Source organism: Buceros rhinoceros, unplaced genomic scaffold (assembly GCF_000710305.1).
Source record: "Buceros rhinoceros silvestris isolate BGI_N320 unplaced genomic scaffold, ASM71030v1 scaffold11161, whole genome shotgun sequence".
NCBI classification, from domain to species: Eukaryota; Metazoa; Chordata; class Aves; order Bucerotiformes; family Bucerotidae; genus Buceros; species Buceros rhinoceros.
The window spans coordinates 80,298-99,709 of record NW_010396020.1 but is presented as its reverse complement, the minus strand read 5'-3'; the positions used below and the strand labels follow the sequence as shown (position 1 = coordinate 99,709).

Below are 19,412 nucleotides of genomic sequence, written 5' to 3'. Positions count from 1 at the left end.
GTGCAGTTCTTTCCCAGTTTAGTCATTTAATGTTCCAGCAATGGATTATGCTTATATATGCATGTTTATATATCACTACACTTCCGGTATGTAGGCAATCTTGGTTTTACTTTATTGAAAGCAAAACCCAGTGCATTACAGAAGTGTCACAATTTCTTGTTAAAGAGGTGAAAGCAGTGTGTGCATGGCTGCCTCTGTGTATTTCTAATGTTAGGTTTTTTCTTTTTTTTAGGTAAAAAATGTGTATTTCACAAGCTTTATTCCTTTCTTGAATTCCATTGGTATTGTATCTTCAAATGGACTACCAGAGGTAAATGAAGATGGTTCACCAACAGTACTTTACTTCATGTGAACTACTTAAGATTCTCTTTACACATTGATGAAGTTTTAATAGGTTCTTCTAAAATAATCTAGTAAAATGCATGTGGCTTAGTGGGGATTCCAGCATGCATGGAGTGTATTTAGCTTTACACTTGAATTGAGTAAGTTAATTTCCGGGGGCTGAACTAGTGCTTTTGCTCAAAGCAAAATATGGTGATAGAGTTGCATATCTGTGATCTTAGTGAGGCCATTAATCTGAACTACAGCTATTACAATATCAAGAGCCTGAAGTCAGTCTATAAGTGTATACAGTCTTAAATTATACACCTTAATTTAAATATAATTGAGACGTGTTACTGTAGTCATGTTGGAGAGATATCCAAAAGATTAGGCACAGTTTCACAACTGACAGAGTTTGGACTGCTGCATCCCTGAAGAATTACTTTCATCTTACTGCCTGAACGTGGCAGACTACCTCTATGCAATAGCATGCAAGAACGTGCCTTAATAGGTTACCTTCTTGCAATGTATTTGCATCCATCGCTCTTAAAAGAGTAGGATTAGCTGTGTGCCACCAATAGATGTATCCTGAAAAAAAGCAGCTCTGAAGTTTGTCAGACTCAACATCTATTCAGTGTCATAGTGTCTTGGGTGGAGGGCAAAATACAAGACCCGCTGAAGTTCTTAGCTCTTACTCTGTTCCAAAAGGAATTTCAGGGTATCAGCAGTGTGTTTAGACTTTTTAATTTATGGGAATACGTAGTTGGGAAATCCTGTATGATCTTCAAGGTGAAGATCATTATACAGCTGCTTCTCAAATCAATGAGTCTCATCCAGGGCTGCTCAATTTAAACATAGTATCAAAATTACCAGTCAAAGACTCTGCTGGTGAAAATTGCATAAAATGGTGCATTTGAAGAGGAATCCAGTCACGTGATCCTTGGTCCTGAAACTTGAGTGCCTGAGGGGATATTTAAAACAAAACAGAAAGTTACAGCTATATTTCAGAGATAGTCATTTCATATACACAATCCAATCATAGCTGAGATCATCAATACAGTAGCTAGTAATCTGGGACATTTAAATTGACTTTTTCGTGAAAAAACACTGAGCTTTCAGTAAATTTTAATGTGGTTTCCAAAACAAGAAAAGATTTTGAGGCTTAGTGTTGGTATTTCATTTGTCTTCACTGTGTTTGTGAAGGTCGAGTTTTATGAACTGATGAATAGATTCAGAACTCTTATTTTTGGCTCAAAGTTTCTTCCCAGTTAGTCCAGTGCAGGCATTTCGTTTGAGCTGCTGGTTTATTGCAGTGAGAATCAAGTTTCTAAAAGATTATGAAATACTAAAATATTTTAGGCAAAAAGAATGTATAAGCATAATATGTGAAAAGATAACAAGCTTTTAAAATGAAACAAATAAAGCTATAATGGGAATCTAAAGATAATCTTTGATTTAGTAGTTCTAATCTCAAAGGTTTAACCATGAGATCAGTTTGGAGCAAATTGATTTGGCAAAGGTAAAACAGGAGGATGAGGAGCAAAGCTGTGTAGGATATATTGGCAGCTTGCTTTTTCTTGTGCTTGGGAGGGGACTGGTTTTGGTTAGTATGCACTTTTTGTCTGTTTTTATACCAGGAGTTTGGTGGAACACAGCATCATTTAGTATGTTTAAGGGCTCAGGGAACAGATACTTGAGGTGCCTGCCTACTTCTGCAGAAAAAGAGCAGCAGATTTTGAAGCTCATCTGGCCTTGATAAAAAATTTTCAGGCTTCCAGTTAGTCACTCAAAATAAAAAAAAACCCGAACAAAAAACCCCCCCAACATTTCCCATAGAAAATAATGTCCTATCAGTATGAGATCTAATCAGCTAAAAAACTTTAAACAGCAATTTAAAAACCAGCAATGTGGATATGAAACAATGGTGTGTGTTTTTGTACAAATAGGTATGTCTCTTAAACTTCACTACTACAGATAGGAATATGGAATGGGGAAACTCTTATACTCAGGAAAGTTACACAAGAAAGTTTGAGTTTGGGTCTTGGCCATCATCTCTGACCTAGCAGATTGTCTGGCAGCTGTTCTAAGGACACTCATGCTACATTTCCTGCTCTTAGAGACACTTTTTTTTTTTCTGAAAAGAAAGATTTAGAAGCTTGGAAGCATTAGTCTGATTTGCAGGTCTGTGTCTCCCACTGTAACTACTTTTAGCTCTTTCACAGTGTCAAGGCCTGTATTTCTTCCTGGTCTTGGATTGTTTTCTCTTGTAAAGGATTACCTTTGTTTGCACATGAGAAGGATAATTTTCCTCTGGGAATGTTTCAGCTATTTGTGTAAGAAGTGACTTTGCGAGTTCCAAGGTCATTCTCTTAGCATTTCAGTATTGTATTAATGAGGTAGGACTTGCTTATATTATCCAGTAAAATGTCAAACGTTTCTATAAAGTTTTTTGTCAATGTTTTCTGAGGTTGAGGTTCTCTGGAAACAGTATGATGAGCTCTATCTCAACAACAAAGATATAGATGCAAGATTATTTCTGGATCACGATTCAACTCTACAGCCTGATGTCATAGCATGGTAAAATTTCCATTTACTTCTTTGATTTTGTAAGAGAAAATGTGAACTTGTGTTGATTTCTTCCTTTGCCCCCCTGCTGTATGTTCTAAATGGAGATCTCTGTATCCTGTGGATCTCCCAGGTTTGAGGTTGAGCTAAGATATTTCTGGCAACCTCAGCCTTGCTTTGTGTTAGGTAGAGTTTTCTATTTATTTACGCTATAAATGCTTTGGAAGCTCTACTTTAATTCTTACTCTGTGCAGGCCCCTGTCATGCAGGGGAAGCTGAGGAATCCTGAGGAGGAGGATTAGGTCTTGTTGTGCTAGTTGATTACATATGCCCGAGGTGGTGTTACCACTCAGGACCAGCTGGCATGGAGTGGCTTCAGTCCTCACTGTCCAGCTCCTCCTTCCTAAAACCTGCTGATGGCATTTGGAAGTGATCTTCAGGCCATTCTGTCTTCTGACCTGTACCCACAAATTGTTTCGGGAATGGTAGTTTGCATGGGAAAGAAATACACCACAGATGGTTTAGCAGAATAAACAGTTGAGTACCAGTGCTCAGGCACATTCCCTGGTGCTGTTCAGTAGTACAGATGTATGTGAATTCTTTTAGCCATACTCTAAAATTCCAGTGGTAAAATTCCTGGCAATTCAACATTTCTAAGACTACCTAACGTGAGATCACAGTGTGAGTCTGTGACTTTATCTATGCTAGAAAATTATGTGTGTTTAAAATTGGATTAAAACAGAGATAATACCAGTTGTTTGTATAAATTAAGTTGCTATGAAGAGAATTCTAGAAAACAAATGAAATTGGTCAGGAACTCGGAGGTTATCTAATCCAATGTCCTGTTTAAAGATCTACTTGGGAATTTAAATTATGTTGTTCTAACAGATGGAGTGGTTGGATGTCAAATCTTTTAAGAATCTGTTCCACAGTTTTTTTCTGCAGATTAATAAGTCTTTACAGAAAATGTTCTTTTTTGAATTACATTAACACTTCATAAGTTTATTTTCTATTTCTGTAGTTCACAGTTGAAGAGGACACCACTAAAAAACAATCCAGATGAGGAATTTAATCTTATACTTCCCCAGACTCCTGTGCGGTATGAGTTTTTCTTTCAAGCTCTGTTCTTTTGTTTACTATCCTAGATAGAAATATTAATTTTTAGAGAAGTTGTTTTAATTTTAAAGCAGCTGTTTTGTTTTTCATAAAAGAGTTCTGGTCACTAATGAGTAGTGAGCATGTACTAAGCAGTGCTGCATGCCCTCACTTCCAGGTGAAGTTGTTAGAAACAGAGAAAAAGCCATTAACTGAGTTCTGTGAAGAAGTGCAAGATGTCTGCAAAATAGATACTGTATATTAGTTCTTGTGAGAATGCAGCTTTATACTTCCACAGTAGTACTTTGGTCTACTGTACTTCCATCTTCCTTTCCCATCTTTACTGTAGCTCTGTATCTTCTGGTTTCCATTCCTGGTACCAGATTGTGTATGCACACACATTTCTTCCACCATGATCTTTTTCTTCTTAGTATTGTTTCTTCTGTATGGGAAGATTAATATTTCAGAGTACCATAGGTTTTTTTTTTTCCCCTGTATTGGGAAGATGAAAATTTCAGAGTGCCAACATATTTTCGTCTATCGGGAAAATGGACAAGTTGTGGTGGAAATGTGGTATTAATTGGGGATTGTCTGATCTACACTCAAGTGCAGAAAAACTGCAAGCTTGAATTCCGTTAACCAAAGGAAAGGAGATTTCAGTGTACCATTTTGCCTTGTGCCATATAGTTTTTTGACGCAATCAGTATGTTTTTGCCTGGTGGTGCTTAGAAATTCCTGGTCACTTAAGAACCAACCAGCTGTGTCACTGCGATGCATTGTGCTGTGTGGACAAATAGAGGAGTATTCATGCAGGCAGTCATTCTTAAGGTGTCAGGTTTAATAAAATCGGACAGTGAAGTTCTTGTTCCATGCTTGACACATAAATTCCTTCAATTTTAGCATGCTGTAGAGATGAGAGGGGTTAAAATATTGTACCCTTAATTATTACTTCAGTTTTCTCAAATGAGTACAATTATTTTTGTTTTTATTAAAAATATTTCTACTGTGTTTATATGCTTGTGGAAGAATGAATTAGACTCTGGGCTTGTGCATCTGCTATAAATCTACTAAATGCCATCTGCAGAAACTAATTGTTTTCTAGACAAAAGAGCAGTAAGGTTCTGAAAAGCTTCTTCATAAAAAACAAGAAGAGGTATGCAGCTGAGATAGATACTGATCAATCTCTAAAGAACTTGTAATTGCCTGTGACTACAAAAAAGTTTTACTGCTTGAGTGGTCCCTTTTAGTCTTATGCTTCAACATCTTTAAGTGCCAGTGATGTTCATTTAGCCATAAATGCATGAGTTTGCCTTTGGTTTCCCAGACCAAAGGTGCGCTAGTGAGAACTGGTCCATCTATAACATACAGTGTATGTAACAAGAAGTTCATTAACAACACATCCCGGTTTTGACACATACAGGTAGCTTGTTATTGAAGGTCTTCTGTTACACTAGCATTTAAAAGTCCCCTAACACTGTGAAAGATGCTTCATTGCAAGTCTTATTAAAAAAGTCCAGGAGCACCAAGCTTCTGCATGGCTAAAAATTTGAAATGTGCTAAGCCAACCCTGATCTTGAGAGGAGGTCTAGTGAGATATTTAGATTCTCTCCATCCACACTTGGGCTTTTATCTGAGTTGTCCAAAACTGGTGCCATTTAAGACAGTTGAAGTGAAGGCTTATTCACCACGTGTGGCTTGGGTTGTAGTAACTTTTTCATAAAACCCCGGAACTGTCACTAGATGGCAGCAAGCCTTTGATCACTAGCACTTGAGTGGAAAGTGTAACATTCACTTGCTCTGCATTAAGCAGAACCTCTTACAGGTAATGTTGAAAGCACTATACTTATTACTTTGAATCTTCTTATAATGTCTTCTGTCTGGACCTAGACACTTAGGAGCGACCTCCTTTAAAGCCCCCTGAAATCTAATAGTTTTCATCAGAGGATTTGTATCTGGTCATTTATATAGCAAGCAGTAGATAAAATGGGTGTAAGTACTAGCTCGGAGCATAATGAGAATGGATTGTGTGTTTTCATTTTAGTTTTTTCCTTATCACTAGTACAGTTTTGGTAGAAGTGGTTTTATGAAAACTTTCTAAAAAATAAAGAAAAATGCATCTTTACTACAGGTATAATGATTGAACATACTTTTCTTTGTTCTTATTTTTTGTGTGATATGAGCCAAATCAAGGTTAAAGAGCAGATAAATATAAAACAAACAAGCGAAAAACCCCCACCAAAAGACATAATGAAAAATTCAGAAAGTAACAATACCACTGGAAGAATAAAACTGTTTCTTAGATGTTAGGAGAGAAATTAAAACACTAACCTTTCTAAAATAGCGGAAACCTAATGCTGTTGCTTAATACACAACTTGAAATAAGTTTTTTAAAAAAAGCCAGGCCACAGTAATACTTATGGATGTACTGGATATCTTGTAAGTTCTGTAAGTATGTGCAAATCATAAAGGCAGAACAATACGTGGTATCCCCCAAAAGTTGGAAATGTGGGTTGTTTAGATGCTAGCTCATGCACATGTGTTCTTGTCCTGGATGACAAGGTCATTACTTTTCCCACCTATAGATATTTTAGTCACCTCCTGGATAATACACCCTATTTGAGAAGATGTCTTTTTTTTACCTTTTTCAGAAAAAACTATTTTTCTGAAAGACCTAAAAAAATGTTTGGCGTCAGGATTTCAGTTCTAGAAAAGAAACTAGAAAATACTTTCTTCAGAGAGATATACAGTCACCTTAATGAGACATTTAGTTTTGTGGAATAAACAACAGGATACTGTGTACTTTTAAGAATGTTTTTAATTCTTTAAATAATTACAGCTTCTCTAAAATACTGCTGTTACTTCTGTTAGCTGTAGTTTTCTATGTTTCATCCACCAGAACCCCCACGCCCCTTCTCTGCAGAGCTGCTCTCAATCCCTTCATTGCCCAGCCTGTATTGATACTGGTCGTTGCCCTGACACACATGCAGGACTTTGTACTTGGTCTTGTTGAACCTCATGAGGTTCACGCTGGCCCACTTCTCCAGCTTGTCCAGGTCCCTGTTCATGCCTGATCCTCAGGCATGTCAACTGCACCGCTCAGCTTGGTGTCATCTGCAAACTTGCTGAGGGTGCACTCGATCCCACTGTTTGTGTTATTGATGAAGATACTAAACAACACTGGTCCAAGTTAATAAAATGTTATTAATATTTTTAAACTACTTTTCGTCTAGACAATACAAATTTTTGTTCTACTTTTTAAGATTATACTGTTTGTGTTCCTTGGGAACACTAAAAAATTAATGTCCACATCCTTTACTCCACCCATAATACTTCAAAAGTTAAGAAGATTTTATATTTAAGATCATTCTGACCTAGCTACAGATACAACAGGTAGAATAAAGATTACAGGAATTGTAGCCTTTCTATTGGAAGCAGAAAAAGTTAAGGTAAGAATTTAAGTTTTAGTGTGACTTCGGTGTTCAGATCCAGAGAGGGGAGAAGACTGTATTCTCATGCCATTGCCAATAAGAACACTGACAGCTCTGCCTCTGAAAAATGTGGTTTTTTTCAAAGCATATCTGTTAAAAAGGCTGTGTTTTCTTGTGACTGCCCTGTTTTAATACTTTTTACGGTTGTGAACTTGACATATAAAAGCTGTCTTCACTAGTCTTTTGTATTATTTTTGTACAAAAGCTGAAATGTTTTTTTGTTAGGGAGTTGCTTGATTTAATTGATTATTTTCACATACCAGGATTGCAATTCCAACATTTTATTGCTTTTAAAAGTGCTTGTTAGTGTTTTTTGACTTCATTTATGTTCTTTTTGTAGTTTTCTTAATGGATTGTTAATCATTCTCAGAATTAAATTAGATGAGTTAGATTATTAAAATTCACAATGGTTAACACAGTATAGCAGTTTTTCCCAACAGGTTGTATGATAGCTGAACTAAAATAATGGTTTTTTATTGTTGTTCATAGAATTGCTGTTCAGTTTCTGGAAAGTGTCAAGCCAACCTTAATGTTTATTTATGTGGATTTTATTGTATTTTTCCAGAGCTGCAATGAATAACATTCAGCAATTGAGTATGATTTTAAACTCAGCAACTGATAAACCATCAGATAGTCTCATCATGTATTTTAACGTAAGTGACTAGAAGAAAGATTTGTGAAAGATTCATTGAATTATCACTCAAGTAAAATGTACACATAGAGATCTGATGCACGTTTTTGGGAACTCCTTTATAACAACCATTTTTGCAGAAGTACATTTTAATTGGGGTGGTTTAAATGTAATTAATTGTTTCAGAAAGCACTTCCCCCTGATGTGTACTGGAACCTTGTAAGGTCTTTAATCTTTTTGTTACTGCACTAAATACTAAGGTTTATTTATGTATCAGGTGGAGAAAGAAAGGGATATAAAAGGGAGACGAAGAGAACGAGGATGTACTCTCAGAGGATCATCTCTTGTGCTCATGTTGAGCAACATAAGCATATTTCTAACTTCAAAGACATTAACGTCAGTGGCACAACTCACATATTAGCTGGGTTAGTTACAGCTAATTGCATGTGAGAAATGAAGCTGTAGTTACTGGAAGTTATTGAATATATACAATGATTCTGTTACTTCTACAGTACTCCACTTTTATGCTCAGCTCATTTATGCTAATGAGCTGATCAAGAGATGTTACAAAGTGAGGCAGGACTAATGTGATCAAATCATTAAAATGGTTTTGAAGTAATATGTCCTTTCTCTGTTTTTCCTTCACTTGCCCTCCTTCCTGTACTTTATTAGAATTGCACAGTGAACCCTAAGGATAGTATCCTGAAAAGAGTGGAAAGTCTTGAGCACATCTTCAAAAAGAAATTTGCTGAAGCAGTTGGCCCGGGATGTGCTGAAATTGGCTCACAGGTAACTAGCATTTTGGTTAAGTATTCCTCATGTGCTCTGTTGGTACTAGCTGACGTTGAGACCTGACTTACGGACTTCAGTGAAGATCAGTAATGGTAAAAAGTAACTCTTCTTTTCAACTTGAGGAATGCACATGTATTTTTAAAGCTCTGTAAAGATGGTATCCAACAAATTATTGTTAATATATAAGGAACGATAGAATCTAGGTGGAAAATGCTGGAAATATTTTAATGAAGAATGGGAAAGTTGCTAGGCAAAATACATTTAGTGAAACATTTGCATTCGTTAAGGTAACTTATCCTAAAACAGCGCAAGGTGACTCACTTCTTTATAAAATCAGTAGGCCAGCTATGCTTTCTACAAGGATCTTGGAAAGGAAGTCTAGCCAGGTTTGTACTCAACAGTCTCTTGTCTGTCATCACTGTTCTTCATCCTGTTAGCTGTGAATTGACATAAACTCGATTAACCAATCTTCACGTGGTTGCAGTAGGCACAACCCCAGTAGCCTTTAAGGCCTCCCCAGTACTATTGGCAAATGTAGCTGTGGACAATGGCTTCTATGGTGGCTTTTCCAAAAAATGGAAATGTCCTGAATCATGAGAACATGAGTCTTCCTGTCATGGTCTGTTAAAACTTCTTATAATACTCTTGAATTTCTTCTTTTTTTAACAGAGATACAAGCTTGGAGTACGTCTGTATTACAGAGTAATGGAGTCTATGCTGAAGTCGGTAAGTTTAGTACTGACAGCTTAGTACTGGCACTGCATTTACAAATACTAAGAATACTCACAACTTTGGTTTGATTTATGTATTTCAGGAGGAAGAGCGCCTGTCAGTGCAGAATTTCAGGTATGTGCCCCTAACTTCTACCAAAGTCTGCTATTTCAGTGTTAGGAGAAGTACTAATAAGTTTCTTTCTCCTTAGCAAACTTCTGAATGATAACGTCTTCCACACATCTCTTCTGGCATGTGCTGTTGAGGTTGTTATGGCTACATATGGCAGTAAGTTGAACCTCAAGTCCTAAATAGCATTGTTATTTATTGATAATTATTGACATTTTTTCTAATACATAAAATACAGTAAATAGGAAAAAGCCCATGCTCCCTGAAACTTCTGAACTAGCAATAATTCAATAAACACAAAAAGGAAAAAAAATCAGAAGTGAAAGAATGTAGTGCTCTTGGTAATTTTAGGCTGTTTTCCCTGCAGGAAATGCTTCACAAAGTGATGGTACCAGTATTGAAACAGATTTGTCTTTCCCATGGATTCTCAATGTATTTGATTTAAAAGCTTTTGACTTCTACAAGGTGATTGAAAGCTTTATTAAAGTGGAGCCAAGCCTAACAAGGGAAATGATAAAGCATCTGGAACGGTGTGAACATCGAATTATGGAGTCTCTTGCTTGGCAGTCTGTAAGTAGTGCTTTAAAGTAGTATTTGTCCTCGTATAACGTGCGTATCTAGTAAAAGGAAATAACACCCAGTGCTGTAAAAGAAGTTGTGGTCTTGCTGAGATTTCTATCAAAATAAATTAGAAGAGCCAAACACGATTAGTTTTGACATGTCTTCAGGTTTTGAAAAGAAGGGGTACTTCAGAAGAAGCTGACATAGCTCTGCTGATTTACGCGATTGTAACCGACATCATCTTACAGTCTGGCATGAATCATAAGGGTAATACCCACAAACGGTGTTTTGGTGCCAAAGACAGGGCAATAAATTCTATGCTTTTACTGGTAAGTTAAGTTTTAACCACTTGCTATTCCCACTTGGTAATAGGGCTTTAGTTCTGTGCATCTGATATGTTTGGTAATAGTATTTAGAATACCGATTTGCATTGTCCTTTGTTCTGCAGTCACTTTGGATACCATTAAAATAAAATGCTGGGAGGTTGGGTTGTGTTTTTTTAGGCTGGATCTCAGAAAATCAAACATTATTTCTTTATATTGCATCTTAGCTATAAACCAAAAATATGCTCTTAGTGCTACAAAACAGGAAGCTATAAGGACTGAGACAGACATAAAGCAATCATTTAAGAACCCATCCCATATCTTATAGTTCTGGGAAGATTGAAAAACACTGTATGTCAATAGCTAATGAGATAGTGTAATCGTGAAGCAAGTTTTCAGAGTAATCTGCATTTGGTTTCTGTATGACTTTAAAGTGAAAAGTTAACAATTTTCTCGTATGGTGGATATCAGGCTGTGGGCTTACACTCCCAGATTCAAGGAGCGTTGTTGTCCTCAGCAGCAAGATTCCCATCCGTTCAGGTTTCTAGCTCCTGCTACCTTCTACAAACCAGTTTGAAGTCAGTTTACTGATCAGCAGTAAGCCATATCTACCACTTTCTACCCAGTAATTCAAGCACCTCATGCAGATAATCCGATTTGGACTTGGGCTTTCAGACTGGAAAATCGAAACCATTGTGTTTTCAAAAATTGCAGGTGTAGTTGCAGACTTTTGTGAAACAAATTATAACATCAACAATGAATACAGGGTTATTTCAGGTTTTCTGAGTGCTCTGTTTGAATGTATTTTAATGTATCTTCCTGAATTTCCAGACATGAATATTTAGTACTGTTCTGGGGTGGGTCACATAGGTGATCTGAGTGTTAACAGAATAAAGTAGTTCACTTGGAAATGGCAACTATCATCTGGTGCCAGTAAGATATGCAGAGTGGAGCACAGTGGAGGGGACAAAAAGAAAAGTGTAGTACACGTATCCAAGGGCCCTCCTGCTTTATTGACTTGTGTCATGTATCATCTGGATCTCCTCAAGAGCAGGACAATGTGCAGTCTCCTGTTGCTGGAGGTTTGTCACTAGATGGCTGTCATGTTTTATCCCCAGCCAGCAACTAAGCCTTACACAGCCTCTCGCTCAGTCCCCTCCAGTGGGATGGGGAAGAGAAATCAGAAGAGAAAACTCGTGGGTTGAGATAAAGACAGTTAAAGATAAAGACAATTAAAACAGGTAAAGCAAAAGCCTCGCGCACAAGCAGACAAACCATGGAATTCGTTCACCGCTTCCTATTGGCCGGCAGGTATTCAGCCATCTCCAGGAAGGCAGGGCTCCATCACACATGATGATTACTTGAGAAGACAAACACACGCACACATCACTCCAGACATCCACCCCTTCCTTCTTCCTCCCTCAGCTTTAAATGCTGAGCGTGACATCATATGGTATGGAATATCCCTTTGGTCAGTTGAGGTCAACTGTTCAGACTGTGTTCCCTCCTAACTTATGTACACCCTCAGCCTACTCGCTGGTAGGGTGATGGGAGGAGCAGAAGAGTCCTTGGCTTTCCTGACAGTCAGCACTGTTCAGCAGTAACGAAAACATCCGGGATTTGGCACATATCTAAAATGCAGCCTCATACTGGCTACTGTGGAGAAAAATAACTCTACCCCAGCCAAAACCAGAACAAGGACACAGCAGGGTTCCCTCAAAAGTTGAGGGAAACTGGCAGGCAGCTACAGGCAGTGTAGCCTGTGTACAGTCACCCTGTGATTCTGCGCTGGCCTCCATTGCCTCCTCCCGCTGCCCCTAAGGGAAAGGCTGCGAGTTGTAAGCAGCTGACTGCATAGCGGTAGCTCAGGAGACAAGTAGTAGCAAGACATCATCTGTGCTAAATTGTGTTGCAGAGTCTCTGGGTCACTGCAGTGAAGCACCTGAGGCCTGTAGGGTGTAAGGCTGCATATAGAAACGTAAAGCCAAGAGTCCTCGAGTGCAGAAAATGCACCCTCGCCTCACATATAAATATTAGCTGGTTTAGTCTGAAAACTGTAACTTAGGTTCAGCTAATGAACAGAAGAGTGGTTTACCATATTCTTCTGCAGTTGGTTACCTGGATACGTGTACAGGGTGAACAAAGTGTCTGCTTAATTAGTAATTCCCTCAAGAAGGGGTAAGCAATTAAAGAAGTGTAGTTCATACTGGCAAATAGCTCTTACCTCCAAACACTCAGTAAAGGAGAGAAAAGCCAGATGACTTTTGCACAGTCATAAAGATCTCTCATCATAAGTGATTACTTTGGATTAATTTTAAACAAATTACCTGATAATCCAAAAGAGATGGGATCCTAAGAAGGTTCAAGTTTCCAAATATGGTTAGAGAAAGTATTTTTTTTAAAGTGTTAAGAAAAGGGAAGAAAAGCATGGAGTGAGTAAAGCTTATGGAAAAAAAATCGATCTTGGTAAATAAGAATAGAAACATTTGAAAAATATTTATTTACGAATATTTACATAAGGCAACTCTCATTCCCCCAGTTATTTGCCACAGGTTTTTGTTTAGTTCATTTGCAAGGCTTGTCTGCTCTTTGAGATATCAGGTCTGTATTTATCTGGTCTTTCCCCATTCTCCTGACTGCTTTAGGAAGTAAGACTTTAGTATGAGGTTTAAAGGCACTGAGCGATTGAATACAGAATATTGTAGTTTTATTTGTCACAGCTTTTGTGAGGAAAAACCACCTTGCATAAGTTCTCTGAAGAAAGAATCTTAAGTACATCTTTATCTGACTTTGGAAGCTGTATCAAATGCACGTGAAGTATTCTGTTTCTTACTGGTGTCTAAAGATACTATATCACTCCTTTGCATTGTGAATATGTTTATTGCTTTTGCATAGCTGGCTGATTTAGTCTTCTACGCTTCAGGAAGGAGATGAAACTTTTTTGGGTTATCCTTTCTTGTTAAAAAAAAAGAAGTATAGCCAAACAAAGTAAAGAGTGGGAAAGTGTTGAAGGTTCTTCTCAATGATTGTTAATTTTGATTTTAATTCTTAATTTTAATTAATATGGGTCAGGTGTCCATATTGACTAAACCATGTGGAAAGTAATTCCTTTTCCTTAATTTTTTATTGAACCCTGAAGGGAGAAGCCCCATTTATCCACTCAAATAATATTTACTCATGAGGTTATGATGCTTCCAGATGCAGATTATGTGGAGATAAGTTTAGAAGATGTTAATAATGCTACATAATTTTTGTTAGCAAAATAGAAACATACCATATAATATTCTTTCTTTGCTGTAGAACATTTGTGCTTCATCTCACTACAGTGTTTTGGGCACTATTTTAATTTCATAACTTTAAAGGGACCTGGAATTACTTTAGACTCAAAAATAAAGGTTCCTATAGCCTTTGCTTCGTTTCAATCATATTCGTATAAATATGATTTAAACCCTGGCATACTTAAAATCTGTTTCATATAAGAGGGATAGCTTGTTACCTGCCAGCCTGGGAGTTGATGCTCACCCTTTTGCATAATTCTGTCAAACTGATCTCTCTTGTGGCCAGGCAAAAAAGTGATTGTTTTGAATATCTCAGATTGAAGGCTGTGTGAACAAATTCCAGAATCTCTGAATTTTTCTTAGAGAAAGCCCTGTCAACTGCCGTGTGATGCATTTAGCTAGAGTGTCACTGCTTGCTGCAGTGTGTTAGGAAGAAACAAGGAAGAACAGGTTTTCAGTGCAAGCAAATCAAGTACGAAGTCTGTTGATTCTCACAGTCTATTTTAAGAGTGAAATACCTATAATATCTGACATGCCTTTGTTTCTGGGAATTAGGTTTGGGGATTTTTTTTGTTCTATCATTTAAGAAAGTAAACACTGACAGGTAACAAAGATGGATACCCTCTATCTGTAAAGCAATCCAGTTGCATTTCACTGCCTATCAGCTTGTGCTCTGCTCTTTAGCTGGGGAGGAGCAAACAAGAAAGATTTCTTTCACACTGCGGCATAGAGAGTGAATGTGCTTCTTGGAAAACACCTTTTCATGTGTAATGGTAGATGGAGAGTGTGGGGCATACACGTGTTCTAAATCATCGCAGTTGGCATACTTAAAATAGTTTGGGCCATGCTACAAAATACAATTTTGGCAAGCCAAAGATGATCTTCTGGGCCAGGGGTGAGATGTACAAAGCCCTTCTGCTTTGAGCATCAAGCTTGCTGCGTCAAGCTTCAGCTGCCCAGAACTGGGGTAGTGAAGGGGTCTTGTTCTTCTGCACTTGAGTTGCAGGCCAACCTCGATCATGTCCAAATGTAAGGTAATTCATTCCAGCCCAGTGAGGTGGGTTAAACAAAGAAACGTGGCTATGCTTTCCTGGTTAGCTCCACAGAGGGTAAAATGTTCTGCTGTTTACTTGTTAACTCATTCACATGAGCACTAGGAGTCCAAGAGCTATTCCTCATACGACTGCAGTTTTAAAAGGTTTTGTGGTAGCTTTTGCTGTTAACAGAAAGAAGCAGCTAGGTCACCTTCTACCAACCCCACAAAAGCTCGGAACAGAATGGGCACAAACTGCACTGTGGCAGGCTAAAAGGGAGTTCATTCACAGTCTGGTTTCGTCTGCTGGCATCAAGCTGGTTTTTTGGTGTTTATTTATGTGAGGGACAAAAACATGTTGAACCAAAGCAGTGCATTACGCTTCAGATGTTAACGCTGTAGCCTTCTTTGGCTGTATTGCTCTTTAACACTTGCTATCCTAATTGGTGTTTGTACCTTTCAAAGGAAGAAGGAAGACCAGTATTGATACCTGTGTTGCGATTTAGAGTTGTGATGTGGTTTGGAGTTGTAATGACTGATGCAAGATAAGATGGCTCTACAAGGTTACTTCTCTTAATGGTTAATATACTGTCAGAAGTAGGCAAGCGTGTTTGTTTGCTTTATTTCTAACTCCTTCCATGTAGCATTGCCTAAACTGTGCTCCATAACACTTTTCCTTTATCAGCTTTGTCTTCTGTGTGGTTTCTATTGTCAATTAAACATTTGCAATGAAACCTATAGTACTGTTTCATCACCTATCATCGATTTAACATAACTCGGTGTTTGCAATATTTGTCAGCTAACTATGTAGTTAATGTTTATACTTGGATACCTCGTCCCACACCATAGTCTTCTGTTGGTTTTAAATTATGCAGCTCATTGTGGCAGACATGCTTTCATGAGGAAAACCACGCTTTCCCGAAGAATGGGTTTCATTGCATATGACAAACTCACTGAGCTGGAATAACAGCAGACCCACTTAGTGCAGTAAGGAGAAAAGTATTAAATAGGTGTGTTTAAGATTTGCTTAAAAAGTGTTAGACAAATCCATGTCATGCTGAAGCTATAAGTAGTTACAAGTAAGCAAGTAGTCCTAGTACTTTGGTACAGTATGCAGCCTCCTAGTCTTTGTACAAGGACACAGTTACTGTGGAGCTCACCGTACTCGAGTGCTTAGTGCCTGTTTCCTTGGATGCGGTGTACAATTTCAAATTTGGTTTGTCTGCAAAGGAGAGAATTAAGGAGAAATTGCAAGGAGGAATTAAGCATCTAGGAATGGGAGTTAGTATATGTTCTTGTGGTATATATCCTTCTTAGTTGGGTTTTCTATGAGGTTGTGTCCGAAGTCATACATGTCTCCTGGAGGTAGGTGTCTACATGCAGTTTGAAGTCCTTTCTTTGATTTCAATGTCTTAAGTCATTCTTTTTTTTTTTTTGAAGAAGTGGGGAATGGTCATACTGTTAACATTTTATACAGTAGGTTACTGGATAGATTGCTCACTGTTGTATTAGAGGAATGGCTCTAAAACCTTGCTGATAGGCATTCAAGCAAGGCCAGGCAGCAAGGACAAGGTATGAGGCTGCGTCTGTGCTACTGGCCTCAAAGGGACAATAATTTAGGCTTGAGTATTGCACTGTAGTCATCGGTGATGTTTCATCAGTAACGTGTTCCCTGGCATGTTTGGGCATATGTGAGCACTCCTCTGGACAATGCTTAGGCAAGATCTGGGGTGTGATGCAGCTCAGGAACTATTTTCAACTGCTGGTATAGATTAGAAGTGGAGAAAGTTTTAGCTGTGTGGGAGCAAGCTGTGCTTTGCCACTTGCCCTCAAGGCCTTAGGACAGGCCGTGGCTCGTTTTACCAAGTACAGATGTAGCTGTGGGCTCAACGACTTGAGTGACTTCAGCACTGGCAAATGAGTCACACGTTCCCTTACTCTCTCCTCTAGGCATCAGGAGTTGTACAAGTTTCTGCACAGCAGCCTGTTTCTCTTAGAAAAACTAATGTGTGCTCTTTCCTGCCTTCTAAATTTTGCCTTTCCTTGGATATAGGAATACCTAATTTGTGAATGAGGGACAGCCTTAGGCACAAAACCATGGTTGGCTTTTCCAGAATGTCAGCATTTGCAAGCATGCTCGCTGGCAAGATCTGAACCACCTAGGGAACTGATGGAAAGACAGACACCTCTGGAAATGCAGGCATCAGATTGCTCTTATAGACATCACCCATCTCCTGCGACCTTCGGGATTTTAGACACCTAATATCTTGTCTCAGCGTGGAGGTTGCTATGGACAACGATCTATAATGAGGGATTTTCTAGGCTTTTTCTTACAGAGATAAAGTGTGCTAAGGGTCACCTAACTATGCCATTTCATGTGCTCACCGTGCTCCTTTCAAAAAAGTTACATTAGCAGGGTACAGTTTGAGCATTAAAAAAGGAACCGAGAATTGATTTGAGGTTTTCTGTCTGTACAAACTAAATATATTTCTGCTTGCATCGTGAGCATGTTCCAGAAGCATGTGTGATGAGTGAGGTCACTGCCACCACCGCTGCTTGGTGTGATAGTGCTAAAGGATCATACAGGCTCTGCTGCATGTGCCTTTTTTTTTTTTTAATTTTAAGGTCATGAATTAGCCCTGGAACTTCAGTTTTCACAGCTGTCGCTGGAAAGCCTTCTATGATTTTGCCTTTATCATACAAGGCACATTCTTCGAAGTCTGTAAGATAGTAGTTTTTTGGGTATATGCGAATATACCATCTATATATGTATTCATATGCTTTTTTAGTTTGATCATACACACACACACTTTTTTGTAAATGCATAAATGAAATATGTAAGAGTGTTTTTCCCACGCCTTTTCAGTACTCCTGAAGTTTCCTTTAATAGAAGTTGTGCTGTGCTCTTTGAGGCTTGAAACTTTTATCTGCCTTAATAGCTGAATGCAAATTGAAAAACGAGGAAGAATACCGAATGATAGTCTTCACTGTCTGCACCATCACTTTGAAAATCATCCCTGCCACTCCTGTTTATTGTGAAGATGACTCAAGCTGTTATTCATGCTTGGGTGTTACCATCCGAGCAAATCCTCTAGGCTACTGGAAGAGGAACCAGAATGCTTAAAGCTGAGGTCCTGTGTTTCCTGCTTTTGTCTGTTGGCAATGTGTTCCCTTCTTGGTGGGCACTCACTAACCATACAGAACTCTCACTAGGGTTGTGAATACTGGTTACATTAGCACAGTGTTAATGGATTTATTTGTTGCAGGTATACCAAGTCAGCCCAGCCCTTAAGATGCTATTTTGATTCAAGTACAAACATGACTGAAAGGATTACCTAAGACACAGCAACTATGCAGAGTTTTCATTCTGTGAAATTAGGATGCCATTCTTGATTTACGATTAAGTTTTTTCTCTGCTTCATCTACTGCTTCAAAGTATAGAGTTTTTCTTATTAAGGGGATATGAGTCCTATGTTAGACTTCCATAACTTAGGTATTTTGGCTCCCTCTGTACCTGAGGCAGAGCTGCACTTGCAGAAAACAATTCATTCCATGTATCTTAAACAGGTATTTTACAGTAGCATTGTTCAGTTTGTGAAGGTACCTCTCTCCACTGATGTAGAGAGCATCTGTCTCAATGACAGACCTAAACTACATGTGTAATGTCTGTCTCAAGATTAGAAGTCAATCAAATGCTTCATATTAGTTTTCATAACTGTGTTTCCCCTTTCTTTTCATCATTAAGAGGAGATTAGCAAGAGGTGGTTAATTATGCCTGGTTTTGCTTTAGGTGGCTACTTGTGCTATGTATCTTGCCTGTAGTCACTGGTGTGGTTTCTGTTCATACAGAGGTCACGTATTACTACCAGCGTGGTTATAGAAGTGGAAGATGTGTCATGGTTTCTCTGGCTAAAGATTTAGAGCTGAAATAGGGAGCTGAGTTTTATAGCCTGTGCTAGGTGGGTCTTGCAGCTCTGTTGGTGCAGTATAAAGATATCTTGCCTGTATCTACCCTGGCCCCAAGTACAGAGCTAGCCACAGAAATAAGACTTTGTTAATACGATACACACTTTTGTTAGTCTTTTTTTCCCTTTTGATTGCCCTGATTATTACTAACGTTTTAACACAAAATAGTGAAGTAGTTTTCAGGTTTTCCTTACTTTTCAAGGTTTGTTTTTTTTTTTTGTCAGATGTTTTGGTGGTCGTACCATGGCTATCAGACTTTCATTTTAGTCCTACTGTGTTTCTGGACAATTTGAACTTCAGCTTTTGATCCCACACCATTGCTGTATCTACACTGCAAATACTTCGTAGGAATGTTTAAAGGTAGCCCATGAGGAAAAAATATATTGGAATTCAGGGAGATATAGTTGCAGTCCTTTAATTTTGTAAAATCATGCTGAACGGAGGCAATTTTGGTGTGGCTCTCTGCTTAGATACAAAAGTAAATAATGCTTGGGTTCAGTTCTGTGGCTGTATTCCTGC

General features: G+C 38.3%; 1 protein-coding gene across 1 annotated transcript in view; it reads left to right on the top strand.

Annotated features, from left to right (window-relative positions):
• Positions 1–19,412, top strand: part of RB1 (retinoblastoma 1) — a gene marked incomplete at its 5' end in the record, with an annotated part of 62,253 nt that overhangs the window by 3,135 nt on the left and 39,706 nt on the right. The window contains 9 exons of the mRNA XM_010145758.1: positions 233–310; positions 2,789–2,898; positions 3,908–3,985; positions 8,035–8,122; positions 8,773–8,889; positions 9,562–9,618; positions 9,707–9,738; positions 9,815–9,891; positions 10,100–10,302. Coding sequence (XP_010144060.1) covers positions 233–310; positions 2,789–2,898; positions 3,908–3,985; positions 8,035–8,122; positions 8,773–8,889; positions 9,562–9,618; positions 9,707–9,738; positions 9,815–9,891; positions 10,100–10,302 — 840 coding nt within the window. The remainder of the gene's footprint in view (positions 1–232; positions 311–2,788; positions 2,899–3,907; positions 3,986–8,034; positions 8,123–8,772; positions 8,890–9,561; positions 9,619–9,706; positions 9,739–9,814; positions 9,892–10,099; positions 10,303–19,412) is intronic.